This window comes from Diabrotica virgifera, chromosome 4 (assembly GCF_917563875.1).
Source record: "Diabrotica virgifera virgifera chromosome 4, PGI_DIABVI_V3a".
Taxonomy (NCBI): domain Eukaryota; kingdom Metazoa; phylum Arthropoda; class Insecta; order Coleoptera; family Chrysomelidae; genus Diabrotica; species Diabrotica virgifera.
The window spans coordinates 240,200,452-240,219,061 of NC_065446.1; the positions used below are offsets into that span (position 1 = coordinate 240,200,452).

Here is an 18,610-nt window from a genome sequence, read left to right on the forward strand (position 1 = left end):
TCATTTTATCGTAAGTAGTCTTTTGTCTGCTTAATAGTGTTAAATAAAACAAGTATATTTTTCATATTATTTCTGTGTTTTATAATATTGCCACTATACTTAATAGGAAGTGTGTACCTACTAAGTTTTATCGTTAAATACTTATGAGAATAATAATCAGAATAAAATCACGGTATAAAATTAGTAGATATAATGGGAGTATAATATACGCTCTGAGCTTCGCTGGTGTCGCTCCTGGCGGATTACTAATTCAACTTTCACTGGTAATTTTTAAATTTATTATTTAATTGTTATCGCTTAATATTTACAACGCAAAAAATTAATTAAATTGTAATCGATTTTTTTAAGATTTTGCTAATCATTTTGACGTTCTATTGATAAAATATGAATTTCTTACTTCGGATACTTTCTCAATTATCGTGTAGATGGCGCAGATTAATTTATAATTACATATTACGGAACATTAAATAAACTTAAATTCAACATTTAAAACGTAAGTATATTTAAGGTAAAAATATATACCACAGCTTTAACCAACTAATATTTTTTATAATTAATGTTTTTAATTTTAATTTTAAATTAATGACTTTGACATTTATGTCAAATTTCCGGTAAACGTTTACAGACTTGCCACTACTGGCGCTCGCGAATTTGTAAATATCCCCTCTACGTACGAGCTCACAGCGTATACATAATATACAGTCGGAAAAATGAAAGAATACCCATGAACGAACATATAAAACACGCTGTATTTTCCTGTCACCGTGTCACAAAGAAAATTGTCCAGTGCAAGTACATGTAACAATAATTATTACATGTACTTGCGCTGGCCAATTTTTTGTGTGACACGGTGAGAGGAAAATACAGCGTGTTTTATATGTTCGTTCATGGGTATTCTTTCATTTTTCCTACTGTATATGTACTTACTTATCTGCTTTAACTCCCCGAACTTCTCCGACGGAAAAATTTTCACTTTTTTGAAAATATGTAGCCACCATACACATATCAACTATAGGTAAGTTATCAGACTGCCCTTTACAAAAACCCTCTTCGGTCATTTTAAAAAATATATCTTAAAAATACTCAAATATATCAGAAATAGAAATTATCAAATATATTTATAAAACTTAGTGTCAGTGTCAAAACGAATGCCAAACCTATGAGGGAACTTACACATTTTTTTATTACGTAATATTATTCAGTTTCCTTTAAAAATAATATTACCAAACTTTCACGCGATAAAACCTCATAATAACTCAGAAGATAATTTAAAATCTATATATTTTTTCTGTTTTCTGGCCTTGGTTTAGAAGAACCCTTAGCCAATGTAAAATAGTTCAAACGATCAAAAACGCTTGTGACGTTACATAACTGTATTTTCTACTGACGTTTATAATGTCTAATTTAAAATTATATACAATTTTGTTTACTTTCTTGGTGCAGAATGTACATGCACAACTATATGACGTCACTATGCGTTTTGGACCACCTGTTTCAATTTGAATTTTTAATCGTCTTTAGGGGCCAAACGAAAGACAAACAAAACTTTTTTTTATCTTTGATACATGCTTTAAATTATGTTCTGTTGTGATTTATAACATTTTTTTCGAATTTAAAAATTTATGCAAGTTCCCTATTGTCGTAGGACAATTAGGAAAGAAGTTAGCCCCCCCCCCGGTTTTTTTTAATTCACATGTTCTGTCATTTTTTTAAATTAAATTAATAGTGTAAATCTTCTTCTTTCATAAACTATCCAAAGAGTTACTGTAATTTCATCATTTTCTGACTTATAGTGTTGCAAAAAAAAATAATTTGGGATAAACAAATTAAATAACTTTTAAACTATTTGACCAATTGTTTGACTATCCATGTAATAAGGTTCTAAGTTAATTTTTACATAAGTTATGAATATTTACAAAAACTCAAAATGTATGATTTATTTTGCAATTTTCTAAGCAACCAATAAGGATAGACATATTCACCGAACGCCATATTGAAGTTTATTATACGATTTAGGAGTTTCTTACTCTCAAATTTGTTTAAAATGCTTAACTTTTTGGTAATAGACAAGAGCGAAAATTTACCGTTTTTTGATTTTCATTTGTTTATAACTATGTATATCATGAAAATCGGCTGCAGGAAACATATAGGTTATTATTATAGATGTCCATATTACTCAAACAATTTGGTTTCAGCCTGAAGGAGGTTGTGTCACCAACAGGATATTTTTTTTCTTATTTCTGTGAACTATTATGAAACCTATGAGTTGCACCATTGAGTTTTAGATCAATTTTCAGCGTGCCACAGTGGATTGCCAGAATGATAAGAATCGAAAATTATGGTTCAACGTGAGACTTAAAGCGACCCTTTCTATAAGCTGAGCTGGGCTAAGCTGGAGATTAAGATTTGTTGGTGCAACCAACGAGCAAAATTAGAACACAGCATAAGTAAAACACAGTTCGGTTTTAGATGCGGTTTTGGAACTCGAGAGCCCCTATTTGCAATACAAGTCTTGATTCAAAAATGCCTGGATCAACAGAAAGATGTTTACGCCTGTTTTATCGACTATGAGAAAGCATTTGATACTATCAAACATGACAAACTCATAGAACTATTACATCTTTCAGGACTTGACACTAAGGACATCCAGATTATAAAAAATCTATATTGGAATCAAACAGCTCACATAAAGAATGGACATATGGTGAGTGAAAACATAACCATTTCTAGAGGGGTTAGACAGGGCTGTATTCTTTCGCCACTGCTTTTCAACGTGTACACGGAACAAATATTTCTAGAGGCACTAGAAGAGTACAATGAGGGCATCAAGATTAATGGCGTACCAATAAGTAATTTTCGATATGCAGATGATACTGTTATACTAGCCGATAACATCGAAGATTTACAGATGATGCTAAATAGAGTAAATACAACTGGCAACCAATTTGGACTGAAGATCAATAGAAAGAAAACTAAATTTATGGTGATCAGTAAAAAGAACATTCAACATATCGACCTGAATATTGAAGCCGAACGTATTGAAAGAGTACACCGATTTAAATATCTGGGATATACAGTAAATGATAAGTGGGACCCAGACGTAGAGATTAGGATCCGAATTGAAATAGCAAGATCCAAATTCATAAAAATGAGAAAGCTCTTAAGCAACCGCAACCTAAGCGTTAACCTCCGATGGCGCGCCACAAAATGCTATGTACTCTCTACGCTACTTTACGGAGTAGAAGGGTGGACGTTAACAGCAGCAACTATAAAGAAGTTAGCGGCTCTAGAAATGTGGCTGTATCGACGCATACTGAGAATTCCTTGGACAGACAGAGTGACCAACACAGAGGTATTGAGACGAATGGGTAAAGAGTTGGAATTGTTAACAACTGTTAAAGAGAGGAAAGCGTCATACCTGGGCCATGTGTTCCGTAATGATAAGTACAGTCTGCTACAGCTTATCGTCGAAGGCAAGATTGAAGGTAGAAGAGGTTTGGGCAGGAAGAAGAAATCCTGGCTGAGAAACTTGAGAGAATGGTTTCAAATACCAGAAGCTGCGAACATAATACATGCGGCACAAAACAGAGAAACCTATCGTTTGATGGTCGCCAACCTTCGGTAGAAGACGGCACATAAAGAAGAAGGTGCAACCAGACATTAATAAAATTATAAAAAAATATATTTTGTTTGATTTTTTCCGTAAGTAAAAACTCCATTGACTCCACTACAACCTTTTTGTTTACCGATAAATTACTCGAGTTCACAAAAGTTCGATTCGTATCGAACATTGGATTATAATATGAATATTAATTAACATGCATCATTTGCTAGAATGATTTATTTTACTGTCACTCTAATTGGTGTCACTTATTTTTTTGCGCATAGTGTTTAATTGGAAATTGATGTTTTATTTTGAACTTTTGTCATTTATTAATGTTAACGATACAGAGGTATAGTTCCACAACAAATTATTTTTTATTATTTTCTTAGTATGTAATCAACTTAATTTGTTATTGCATATCTAAGAAAAATCCATTAAGGTTGTATTTGGAATCTATTCAATTGGTTCCGGATTCATTATAATTGTTTGTTTCATTTCCGTCTTCGTCTTTCTTTTGCGTCAAGATGTAGACGTATTAAAACCATAGACATATTAAGGATAGACAAGGCATACTGAGCAAAATAGCGTAACGCGCGGGCAGTCGATAGGTGTCTATCTATCTCTTTTAACCAAGCAATCCCGCGCATGTGACAGACAAAGAAGGCTAGACCACTCAAAGTGGATATTGACCAATGACCTCCTTGATATCGGCGTTACACCTCGATGCACAGAGCAGCCCATACCTTCCCAAATCTATTTTTATTTCACTTTATTTTCTCTGTCTTCTTCTTCTTTTTGTGCAGACATCACTTTTTCTGTTTTTCAATGTTAAGGTGTCGTTCCATGGTTTTAATGGTATTCCTACTGATCGTCTTCCTATTAGGGAACCGTCTCTTGCTGTCTTTTCTAATTCGCGGTGTGCAAGTACTCGGAAGGAATACGCGAAACGATCGTGTTCGAATAGCGGAGAAATATTGCAACTTTCTTAAATAATTCATATTGTCAATTGAAATTGCCAATTTGACGTACATTTCATACCTGTTGTCATTTAAGAGGAAAAATTATATATTGCTCCACAATATCGATATGATATGCAATTATTATGTAAAGGTAAATTTAATTAATTGTATTTTGCTTGCAGTACTGCATTTTAATAACTAATTTTATTTACTACATACAATTATTTACGTTTTAATAACGTAACGTACATCTTATTTTTTCTTATTTTTTTTTGACTATGGCCTTGACAATTATCCAGTAACCAGGACCATATGATTGGCCAATATAATTAAAAGTGCGAATAAAAGTGCAGAGCTAAGAAACCAGGTGTCGCTTTTCCGAACTTGCACGGCACCAATAGCCACTTTACACGATGCAAGTAATTGCGAAATTTATTGCACAAGTTCTTGCAGCAAGAACTTCTGCAATAAGTTGCAACTAGCTTTCTGCAATAAAGTGATTACACGGTGCATAAACTGACATGAAATGGACAGAAAATTTGACATACCATAAATTTTAGGTTATGTTGTTTTTATAAATTAAAAATGTAATTTTTTGAGTAGAGTTATCAGATATATTAGATTAAGGGCCGGTTGTTCGAACGCTAATCAACAATGATCATTATCAAATATTTAATTACTGTCATCAACTGTCAATGTCAACTTTGTTTGGGTTGCTGAAAACATAATTGATTGCAATTATGAGACTTGTTAATCAATTAACATAACAATAATTAACATAATTGATGAATAAATCTCATAATTGTAATCAATTATGTTTTCAGCAACTCAAACAAAGTTGACATTGACAGTTTCGTGACAGTAATTAAATATTTGATAGTGATCATTGTTGATTAGCGTTCGAACAACCGGCCCTTAAAATGTTAGATTATAATTTGAGAAAATTATAATATGTATTATGTATAACAAAATCAATTAATACCTAATAGACCAGGGCGCATAGACAATGTGATTACAAAGCAATATGAGTACTACGTTTTTAGACAGTTTTTTAAAAAGAACTCCATTCTTTGGAAAAATAAAGAACAAAAAAAAAGGTAAAAAAAATGTATGTATGAGGTCTCTATACGCAGTAGAAGTAGGGTTGTACTCGTAGCTAATGAAAAATAGGTTCATATTCATCAAATTCCAAACCGAATATTTCAACGTGAAATAACCAAAAATGAAGCACTTTTTGGGCAAAACTCATTTGAACTCTTTTAAAGTGTTTAAAAAGGTTTATTTTTGTTTTTTAAAAAAGTTTCTGGCATCAAAAGTAAGCGAGGTAGCTCAAAATAAAGTGAGTTTCTTTTTGTGTAAAAAGATCGTGAAAATCTCCCCCTAATTACCATCCCAAATGAAATTAATCGTTACCGCTTCACAAGTTGCTTTACTCGTGTAAGTATGTATTGTTTATATGATGTGTAAGTTTCATCGGTTCAAAGTGTTTATTTTTGATAGGGCTGTAGTTGAAAGGACATAAAAAAGTCACTTATCACTAGTGTCTGCAAATTTTGAACGGCCATATCTTAAACATTTTTTGCCCCACACAAAAACAAAAAATTCATACTATTCAGAAAAGCAAAACCTACATTTTTTACTCTTTGAGATTATTTTTTGGTACCATCAAGACATTTTGAAAAAAAGTATTTTTCTCAAAATTAAAAATTAAAAAAGAATGTGTGTGTACTTTGTACGCACGTAAGAAGTTATACTTCTATTAATATACTTAACAGGTTACATATTTAAATTTTATTTAAATATTAAAATAACTTTCTTACCTACCTCTTTTAAAAAATTTTTATTAAAACGATACCAAAAATTAAAAAAAAAATAGAATATGAATCGTCCGGGATTTGGACTCGGGACCTCTCGATCTCCGGTCACACACTCTCCCACTGAGCTATATTCCCTTCGCTTTGACAGGTTACAAGATTTCTCATACATACTGACAAATTTAATAGACCAAGTGAAGTATACAAAAATACTTTATATATACTCATTATTATTATAAAATATCTTATTCTCGAGGAAGACAAATCCAAAGACACAAAAATTATAATAAATAATACATTTACTAAAAACACTAATACATCCTTTTAATGACTTGCGATGACAGCGCTGATACATACATATCTTGAAAGATTAAAAACGAACTACATACTGTCTGTGTGCGCATGCGCCCGGTATTATAAAATTTCACTCTCGATCGTAAAGAAGTATAACTTTAAAAATTTTTACTTTAATACCATTGTTTTTTTCAAAAAAAAGTACCTACTTTGAACCTATCAAACTTACAGATCGCTTGAATAAAACATAAGTAAGTTGTGAAGCAGTGACTATTAATTTCATTGGAGATGCTAATTTGGGGGTGATTTTCTCAATTTTTTTACCAAAAAAAAGGGACCATCTTTATTTTTGGCGTAACTTGCTTACTTTTGATGCTAGAAACTAAACAAAAATAGAGCTTTTATAACACTTTTAACACAAACAGTTGTAATGAGTATTTTTTGGTTATTTTATGTTGAAATATTCGATTTGGAATTTGACAAATATGGACCTATTTCTCATTAGCTACAATTCTGCTTCTACTGGGTCTAGACACCTCATATGTACATCATATTTTTTCGATAAAATACCTACTTCTTGAGTTATTTGTGAAAAACGTGGTTTGTCTAAAATTTGTCTAAAAACGTGGTTTTTTGTTGAAAAATTTAAATATTCACTGGCAAATAACTCAAAAAGTGTTAAGTTAGTGAAAAAACGCTATAGCACAAAAGTTGCTTAGAATTAGGCAGTTTATCCATTTCCATAAAAGTCACCCACAAGGCAAAAGCAGACATCGGCACAATATCCCGTTTTTTTTTCTTTGACATACTATGATGCCAAATTTCATGATAATCCAAGCGGTTCTTCAAAATTTTTAGCAAAAACCGTGAGTAAATGGACTATTACTAATTATAAAAAATTGTGGTATTTTGTATTTTAAAACATATTTTGTGGTATATAATTAGCACACCTAATGCTAATTAATAATACTAATTAGTAGTGTATTTGTGCTAATTAATAATACTAATTAAGAGTGCATAAACTTTATTCAACAAATTTCATCTACTAACACTAAAATTTGTACTACTAAGTAATATTTTCCCTGAGTTGTTTCCTGTATATTAGTTCATTCTAAAACGTGCTCATCGTGGAATCCTTTATTACGCTTTTTTCTTAAATGTTTCTTTATACCCACGAAGATTAAGAAATAGAAGATTTCCACTACAGAGACAAAACTTAAACCCATAGTGATACTGCATATTCCCCCAAACATACCTAAAAATAAGGATTAAAAGTTTTTTTTTATTGTAAAATAAGTTTATCAAATAACATTAAAACTTCAAGTGCAAATTATATAATTAGTCGGTAACAGAAAAGCTGAACAATTAAAGAGCTTTTCTGACAATTTTTTGTGTATAATGTGAAAACGTAAAATTGGCGAATGCCCACAGTCATATAAACCCAAAATGTGAAAAATATAACCACGTTTGTTCTTTTCCATATTTTTCTATCATATTCATTAGTTCAGTGCAAAAAGTTGGAAGAGAGCAAAAAACAGGCGAGAAACATTGGGGAACCAAATCCTGCAACCAATACTTCCAAAGCGCAAGAGGCCAAAAGGGAATCTACGCAGGTGGAAGAAATTACCAAAGGGTCTGAGGCCTCAAAAATAACTCAATTGCTTTAAAGAATTTTAATTGGTAAGATCGTGCAGATCAATTTGCAGCACAAAAAACAACATCAGAACTGTTGTGCTTAGAGCTTTACGATATTCGATAAAAATATCGATATTGTATTGATATCGTATCGAAAATCAAAATGATACCGATACAATATGTACATTAGGGTTGAACGAAATAGGACAAAAAAATAAAAGGAAAGAAAAATTCTTGTGGCTATCGTTTAAAAGTTGTGTCAGGTGATGAAAACAATGGGTGCGAGAGCATTTTGAAATAAAAAAATTTATTGAGGTTCCATATTGAATTTGAAAAATGAAAAAACAAAAAAATTATTTTTGTCGAAAAAATCAATATGGCTCTCATCAAATTTCAATGATCGTGTTTTACCAACTAAGTGTGACGTTCTAAAATGCTTTCACTTTATTCGTAATGAACCTAAGTTGACAAATAATAATAAAGGTCTATCTATCGCCGACGTCTTGAATGCCGTTGCAACGAAAGTAGAACAGATATGAATAAAAGCTTCTATTCCAGTATGATCGCATAAGTGCATTCAAGATATGATTAAAAATATTTCTACAGAGTATCAAAATCTTAAGCGATAGGTACACCAGTTTCGAAAGGAGTGTAAAAAGTTATTGAATATCGCGGCTTGCAAGTGCAACATTACTGGAACTGTGTGTATGTACTTGTGATAAAATCAAGAAAGTACCACAAAATGAGCGAATTTTTCTTCAAGATCAACGATCCTGTCGAAAAATGGCAATTGGACCAGTGGATATTGTCTGCAGCAATAAGGAAGAAAATGGAAAGAACTATGAAGGCAAAGGCAAGTTCTCAAAAATATAATACTGACAAAATTGTTCTTAAAGGATGTACTTGATTCCTCTAATCCTTTCATAAGTAGCAGCTTCTCTATCTCAGCAATAAGGAAGAAAATGGAAAGAACCATGAAGGCAAAGGCAAGTTCTCAAAAATATAATACTGACAAAATTGTTCTTAAAGGATGTACCGTTGATTCCTCTAATCCTTCGATAAGTAGCAGCTTGTCGGACTCAAATTCTTCTGATGCAGATGATCATGAAGAAGAATTCATTGCTCCTTTGTCAACAGTTGGCAACCATCTACGTCACAAATACTGCGGCATTTCACTTCAATGGCTAGTATGCTTATTTCATTGCAATGAGCTACCTCTACGTCATTTAATTCAACAGTTAGATGTACGCACCAGTGGACAATTTGATTTTTCAGGGCCAATGGGGAAACTTGGTTTTTCAGGGAAACTTCTGGAACGCTGTGAACAGAAGGCTGTTGTCGATTTTGTCGCGATAGAAATCAACCTAGCAATATTATTAGAAACAACAGACCTTAGTACCGATCAGAAGTACTTGTACCAAATCAGTCAAGCAGTTGCTGCAGGAAAATGTCTTAATGATTTGAGCTTCAAAAAACCTGGAAAAATATCACACGCAAATTGATAAAGGCTGACAGTTGATAATCGGTTGCTTCGATTGTATGTTGTAACTGAATGTCCCAGCCCCCAATTAATTATGTGAGTAAGTTTCATCCAAAAAGTGTATGCACCAGTTTGGTTTTATATAATACTGTATCCTAGCTGTTCTAATGGTTCAAAACATTTATGGCGAATGATCCATTATTCACGATTTCTACCAGTTGACCAAAGAAAAATTGTCGATGCCATTATCCAAAGGAATGCTTATTTTGCCCATCCCGAAAATGTATTACTCGGTATGATGAAAGATGAACGAAAACATATACGGGAGCTAGGACTACGCAGAGTGCTGAAAGCTAGAGAAAGTCAGAAAGAAAAAAAGATCCGGAGATTCAAAATACCAACATTAAATTTTAGTGCTGCAGATTATAATGACTTAATTTCTATTTCTGGATTCAAAGTTACGGCTCCTCCTTTGCTAAAACATATTTCCAATGAAGATGTAAGGGATATGATTGATTCTGGGAATTACAACAACATAGAGGTCTTAAATTGCCCTTGTCATACAAAATCCGTGGCAAGAACTGCTAAGTTAGTACATAACTGAAGCATCAGCTGCTGTTTGTGGACCAGAATCAAGGGATGGCTTTATTCGTTTAAGGTTGCCGTCTAGAAATATTATGCCGTTTTTAACACAAAGTCAGACTACCCATCTTAAAATGTATATTGTATCATAAAACAATTATTTAGATTAAAAGAACTGATAAAAAATAAATTTGTAAAATTTTTTTTTTGTTATTCCCAAAAATTTAAATTTAATATGAAACCTGAAGATAGGGTCCAATACAAAAAAGATTTCTTACAGTATTATTATACATCAAAACACAACTTTTTCGCACTAGCTCCATAAAAAATAATGACTTCGAATTTTTCGTTCCACCCTAATGTACATACCTTTAATAATGTCGATACGATACTCATTATCTGAAATCAATACAATACTCTTGTATTGTCGATACGCTTGCCTCGATATTATTGAAAATATCGATATCGAGAAAAAAATAAAACGCCACGTGAGTCCTGCATAAGCCCTATTTTACAGTTAAACTACATATTATAAGAATTATAAGACGCACAAGCGCGTATGCTCTCCATTAGTGCGAGAGAGAAGAACGATAAATCCATCAATTTCGATATTTTATTTTTAAAATCATCAGATAATATCGATGTTTTTAAAAAGGAAACTGAAAACTACTTGCAGTCTCACTGGACCAGACACAAATATTTTATTATGGTGGAAATCATATAGTAGTGTTTTCCCGTTTTATCTCGGTTAGCTAGGGCACCACAGGACAAGTCTGGGTACATCGTTAGAAATCAGATAGACTTTATAACAATCAACAAACGATTCCGTAACGCAATAATATCAGCCAAAACATATCCTGGAGCTGATATAAACTCTGACCATAATCCTCTTGTAGCCCAATTACGAGTCAGACTAAAAACCTTAATCCAGAAACAGAATAACAAAAGATTAGATATGGATCAACTTAGAAATCCCGAGATAAAAGTCAAGCTTACAAATAGCATTAATAGTAATGTTGCTTTAACAACCAATACTGATGATATTGAAAGAGACTGGATCAACTTAAGGGACGCTATATGCAACGGTGCGAAAGTAGTAATTGGTGACTACGAGCGGAAGAAGAAGAACGAATGGATGACAGATGAAATATTACACCTCATAGACAGAAGGAGGGAAAATAAGAATAATCCCGAACAATATAAAGAACTGGATAGAACTGTCAGCAGAAAGATTAAAGAATCCAAAGAGAAATGGTTACAAGAAAAATGTCAAGAGATAGAAGAGCTAGAACGAAGACACGATAGTTTTAACATGCATAAAAAAATTAAGGGGTTTACTTATACTTACAAGAAAAAACAGTTTGGTAAGTTAATAGACGAGAACAACAAACTTATTGTACATAAAGAAGAACAGTTACAGACTTGGGCAATTTACATAAAAGATTTGTTTACGGATTATCGTCATATTTCTACGAACACTCTTGATCTGAATGGACCAAAAATATTGAAAACTGAGGTGATAAAAGCTATAAATCAAACGAAAGATGGGAAAGCAACAGGATGCGATGAAATACCAGTCGAATTTTTAAAAGTTTTTAACGAGAACAACATGAATGTAGTATTGAAACTGTTCAATAAGATATACGATACTGGTCAAATTCCATCGGACTGGCTGAAATCTACATTTGTGCCCCTTTCCAAGAAATAAATCCAATTCTAAGACGTGTAGCGAATATCGCCTTATAAGTTTAATAAGTCATACCCTTAAAGTATTCTTGCGTATTATCCATTCCAGAATACGAGCAAAATTAGAACACAGCATAAGTAAAACACAGTTCGGTTTTAGATGCGGTTTTGGAACTCGAGAGCCCCTATTTGCAATACAAGTCTTGATTCAAAAATGCCTGGATCAACAGAAAGATGTTTACGCCTGTTTTATCGACTATGAGAAAGCATTTGATACTATCAAACATGACAAACACATAGAACTATTACATCTTTCAGGACTTCCAGATTATAAAAAATCTATATTGGAATCAAACAGCCCACATAAAGAATGGACATATGGTGAGTGAAAACATAACCATTTCTAGAGGGGTTAGACAGGGCTGTATTCTTTCGCCACTGCTTTTCAACCTGTACACGGAACAAATATTTCTAGAGGCACTAGAAGAGTACAATGAGGGCATCAAGATTAATGGCGTACCAATAAGTAATTTTCGATATGCAGATGATACTATTATAGTAGCCGATAACATCGAAGATTTACAGATGATGCTAAATAGAGTAAATACAACTGGCAATCAATTTGGACTGAAGATCAATAGAAAGAAAACTAAATTTATGGTGATCAGTAAAAAGAACCTTCAACATATCGACCTGAATATTGAAGCCGAACGTATTGAAAGAGTACACCGATTTAAATATCTGGGATATACAGTAAATGATAAGTGGGACCCAGACGTAGAGATTAGGATCCGAATTGAAATAGCAAGATCCAAATTCATAAAAATGAGAAAGCTCTTAAGCAACCGCAACCTAAGCGTTAACCTCCGATGGCGCGCCACAAAATGCTATGTACTCTCTACGCTACTTTACGGAGTAGAAGGGTAGACGTTAACAGCAGCAACTATAAAGAAGTTAGCGGCTCTAGAAATGTGGCTGTATCGACGCATACTGAGAATTCCTTGGACAGACAGAGTGACCAACACAGAGGTATTGAGACGAATGGGTAAAGAGTTGGAATTGTTAACAACTGTTAAAAGGAGGAAAGCGTCATACCTGGGCCATGTGTTCCGTAATGATAAGTACAGTCTGCTACAGCTTATCGTCGAAGGCAATATTGAAGGTAGAAGAGGTTTGGGCAGAAAGAAGAAATCCTGGCTGAGAAACTTGAGAGAATGGTTTCAAATACCAGAAGCTGCGAACATAACACATGCGGCACAAAACAGAGAAACTTATCGTTTGATGGTCGCCAACCTTCGGTAGAAGACGGCACATAAAGAAGAAGAAGAAGCTAGGGATATTTTTTTGTGTGTCCAAGCGACGTCCGTGCCAGTCAAGTGGCTTTTTTGTGAAGCAGCGCTGGTACTAACAAATAAAGATGCTCTTTAAAAGATAAAAGTATCAAAGAACTCATTTGTGTGAACAGATGGATGAAAAGCTCTTTAAAGGATAATATTTGTGAGTTTACAATGTAATTTATCCCATTTCTTGTATATTTTAAGAAATTTTTTTAATAAATATAGTGACAAATGACCAAGAATCGTTTTTTGAGTAATCTAATTCTTTTTATGTCAATTTTTTGTCGAGTATCAATAATCAATACCAATACGATATTTTTATAAAAAAGTATTCCCGATATCGATACAGGATACGATACTTCATTGGCAAAACCAATACAATACTCAGTACTTAAAAAGTATCAATATTGTATCGTATCATGAAGCTCTAGTTGTCCTAGAATAGCTGAGAAGAATATTGACGTGATGCTTATTCAAGAACCGTTGATAAATGAAGGAGAAACTGAACTGCAATGGGTTGGTTATAGAGACGATTGTTGCCTCTCTTTACCTTATTATTGATTCTAAAAAACAACTTCCATGAACTAACTTACAAAACCTTCTAAAATGTACCAAAAATAAGCGCACAGAAGTTATTATTGGAGTAGGTTCCAAAGCCCATTAAACTTGATTTGCTGAACAGGGGTAATAAACCCACCTTCAGAACATCATGAGCAGAACCACTGATCAACCTAAGCCTATGTTCTATGAGGATTGGAGACATGATATCTAATTGGCATACGTCGAATGCGTTATCCCTATCGGATCATGCATACACATGCTTAAGATAAACTCAGTAAAATCGGAACAAAGGTTTTATAAAGACTTACTAATGAAGTAAAAACCTCACATGTAGGTAGGTGGTATATAATGTATTAAAAAATTTTTTCTAAAAATGATCCAAGATGGATAAAATCAAAACGTTTTCGGACCAATCAGTCCATCATCAGGTGGTAGAAACCTAAAATAAGCAAACCACTGTATTAAAAAAGCCAAGATGAAATTTGACTGTCTGAAAGTTAGGAAAATTACAACATGTGGTTACTTACTTCAGATCCAAAGTAGTTGGAACTAGCTACATATTTAGGTCAAAAGACCTCAATGTAATAATAATTATGCCATTTAGGCTACAAAAATGTCGACAATAAGTCGATGTCACAAGAAATTAAATTGCAACGGTATTACAAGTGGTCTTCATCTTGGCCTCAAACTGACAGACTAAGATATGACATTGAACGGATATTGACAAGACCTTCTAGGGAATTTTATGTGTATGTAGTTATATTGTATTTTAGAAATGCAAAGAATATAAAAAATATTTTTTCCACCTACCTCTACCGAAAGTATACTTTTCCGGACCTGATTGTAGGGAGCAAAGTTGTACTTTTCCTCCCTAGGGAGGAAAATATTTTTCCTCCCTAGGGAGGAAAAGTAAAAGTGACGTCATGGTATTTCATTCATGAAATATAACTTATTGACGCCCTGTATAATATCTATTTTCTATTACGAAGTATCTATACATTTTAACGTTTATTTATAAAACATCCTGTATTTTGCAGAATGGTAAAAAACAGTAAATTGTTAGTTTGATTTAACAATGTTTACATTAATAATTTGACTTATATTTGACAGTTGACAGTTATATTGTACCTACTTGTTGTTTTAGTTCTAATACATTTTGTTGGTTAGTTACATAAATAAATTAAGTAAAAATTAAAAAATGACTTGTTATTTGAGGAAGGTGGAAAACCCATATGTATAACATGGGAGTAAAGTGCCTTTTCCTCCCTTGAATGATTACTGCCCTCCGCTACGCGTCGGGCAGTAAACTTCATTCTCGGGAGGAAAAGTTACACTTTCCTCCCTTGTTATACAAATAGCTATTACTTAACTGAATGAATTTAATTAGATATTAAATAAATGAGTAAGAATAAACAATTTAAATTAATAGTCACATGAAATTATTTATGAAAATTTCATGGCGGTGAAAGCGAAAATTTTGCCAACAGGTAATGACGTCACTTGGTAAAAAGAAGAACAAAAAGAAAAATAAACTGAAGAAAAATAAAAATAAAATAAAAAGAAAATTTTGCTACTTTGCACTTTGTAATACCGTTGCAATTTAATTTCTTGTGACATCGACTTATTGTCGACATTTTTGTAGCCTAAATGGCATAATTATTATTACATTAAGGTCTTTTGGCCTAAATAGGTAGCTAGTTCCAACTACTTTGGATCTGAAGTAAGTAACCACATGTTGTAATTTTCCTAACTTTCAGACAGTCAAATTTCATCTTGGCTTTTTTAATACAGTGGTTTGCTTATTTTAGGTTTCTACCACCTGATGATGGACTGATTGGTCCGAAAACGTTTGTGATTTTATCCATCTTGGATCATTTTTAGAAAAAAATTTTTAATACATTATATACCACCTACCTACATGTGAGGTTTTTACTTCATTAGTAAGTTTTTATTATGGTATACAGCCAATGAGAGGAATCTTTTCCTTTATATTTTATGTTTTATAAAGACCCTAAGCTGACCGATTTAGAATTCTTTGGGAAGGATTTTAAAACAAAGGACGAAATTATCCTAAAAGGCTGAAAAACAACGTTGAGGTTGAGATGGAAGTAGACTGTTTGCAACATGTAATACTCGTCGCATATGAGGAAAATTGTCCGTTAAAAAAAGTCGCCCGCTTGTTGTAATACTGAGATGTCTGATCTCAGAAGAGAAAGAAAGCAGCTCTTTAATAGAATACAATTATGTTGAAGTAGTATTTTCATCAAAATAATCAAAAATAATGATAAAAACTCTGGAATAATTTGATGAACTTCAATAAACGAAAGATCAAGATGGTCACCAATACAAACTAGGTAAGGTGAATGAACCATGCTACTGACAATGCAAAATGAAAGAAGACACTGTGTGAGACCATGTGAAAACACGTATCTATAGAAGTGCTTTACAAAACTCAAAAACAAAAAGAAAAATAATAAACACTTACTTAGCATGTCGAACCAATAAAAGTAAGCGTCTTGTTTATTAAACATTCCTAGTGACTTTTCGTATGATATATGGACAAGGCTATAATTAGCAACGCTCCTAAAAACAATGATTTTTGTGATTATTAAAATGTTTACTTTTTTTACTGGCATGGACTCTATGTCAATCAGCATGACTCTTATATCAAAAAGAATAAAATTTAAATGCCGGAAAGTGCATAAAATATCAATAACGAAGAAAAATTAGTTCAGTTGCTGTTGAGACGTAATTAAAGTACTGAAATTAAAAAGATGGTACTAAGCTAAGGTAAGCTAATTATAGCTTCCTTTCAACATCATAGGTGTGTTCAAAAATGATCTACAAAAATTTAATAACAATAACAATAATATAAAAAATTTACTTAGAACATAAAAAATGCAAAAATTCAATCTCTATCATATTTACGTTTGCAAAATCCTTCGATTGGATGGAGTCTTTTAATGGAGACTTTTTTACCAGACACCCATGCCAGATATCTAAGATTTTTTTTGAGTTTTTGGTCATCACTAACCAAAATTTCTATGTTTCCTGCAGTGCGTTTGTTGGACGTTTTAAATTATTAACAATTTAATGTCAAGAATGTACCATTTTTTTAAATCCTTTACTTTCTACTGGTAGATAATAGTTCTTAAACTGGTGCATTTTTGGCCTAAAATGTTAATATATAATTTAAGAACTCCTCCAAAACCACTGCAAGGAAAAATAGAGGTTTGGGTTAACGAAGTCCATAAAACTCAAAGAAGTTGTCAAACACCTGACTGGGTCAAAGTCGCGGAAATACCTTTTATTTCTCTGGACTATAAAACTTTTTTAGATTATTGGTCCTGTTAGATATTTTACTGGCAGTCTTTTCCAAGCTTCTATTATACATTAAAACAAACAACAAGTAAACAATCAAAAACAAAAGTAGAGAGAAAAGAAAAGAGGAAACGAATAAAAGTCGAGAATAAAGACAATAAAAAGAAAAGAAATGCAAGAAAAATAAAAGACAACATAAAATACCAGTAGTTAGTTGTATATTTAAACCATGTGTTGGAAGGTATCCGATAAAATAAAAATATATTCTCACCCATTTTCATAGATTATAGCAAATTCGCTGGATACATCATACATAGTATCAGAACAAGTGGGAATACAGTGTTCACATTGAATTGAATCTTGTTTTTCGCGTTCTAAACCTGTTCCGGTAAAGTCACTAGGATACAGGGTCTTCCACTTATCTTAAAATTATGTTTATTAAATTAATAGGTAACTTAAAATTGTTTCGAATTAACTATAATGTAAGCACTAAGTATTATAAATATTTTTATCGCCAACCGTCACTAAATTCATTTATTATTGTACTCATTTGACACCATTTGCGGCAGTAAAGTAACACTTTATTGTACTGAAAGAAGAATTTTACTTTACCTGCCGCGATTAATCAAAATAAACTGAGATTGAATGTACGTGGTCGATAGGCTATTGATTATGTACTATAGAAAGGAACTACAACGTTAACGGGGTTTTATTACTTCATATGGTCAATGAATCTCTATATATGAAAAAACCGTGGAGTGCTACCATTTAAAGGGGTGCGTTTTTGAGAAATGGGTGAATTAGTCCCTGGGCACAGGTTACATTAGGGTGAGTTCTATGCACTTTTGGTACAAACACGTCTACATAAAAATTGTACCTGGTTAAATTTCCTATCTAAATATAACTTTTTAAAGTCAAAGATACTTTTTTTTACAAAAATATATTCAAAGGAAAAAGCCCAAAGAAACCCAAAAGAAAGAAATTTTGTTTTTGTCCCATAACTTTTGTCCACGGGGATATAGGTATAGATATTGCTTCACAGAAAAAAAACTTACATATTTTCTCTTTAAAATGATGCTTAGTAGAGGTCGTTAGGATTTACAGTTTTCGCAATATGATTTTTCAAAGTTCGCCACTCACAGCAATTTTGGGCAATTTTCCTTGTTATTTCGCAAATATTTTTCTGTAACTTTTTTCTACGCAACTTTAGGCATATACAATGGTACATGTAAGAGGAATAGAAATCAATTACCTTTAAAATGTTCTACTGTATAATGTTGTACGACTTCTTTTAAAGAGGTTACCTTTTTCAAGATTTTATACTTTTAACAAGTTTT

General features: G+C 32.5%; 2 protein-coding genes across 4 annotated transcripts in view; both read right to left on the reverse strand.

Annotated features, from left to right (window-relative positions):
• Window positions 1-18,610, reverse strand: part of LOC114327208 (scavenger receptor class B member 1) — a 633,383-nt gene that overhangs the window by 526,197 nt on the left and 88,576 nt on the right. The window lies entirely within an intron of this gene.
• LOC114327233 (sodium channel protein Nach-like) overlaps window positions 7,679-18,610 on the reverse strand; it is a 56,370-nt gene continuing 45,438 nt past the window's right edge. Inside the window, exons 8-10 of the mRNA XM_028275780.2 lie at window positions 17,545-17,695; window positions 16,438-16,535; window positions 7,679-7,926 (exon numbers count right to left, since the gene is read on the reverse strand). Of these exons, the coding sequence (XP_028131581.1) occupies window positions 7,778-7,926; window positions 16,438-16,535; window positions 17,545-17,695 (398 nt within the window). The 3' untranslated portion in view covers window positions 7,679-7,777. The remainder of the gene's footprint in view (window positions 7,927-16,437; window positions 16,536-17,544; window positions 17,696-18,610) is intronic.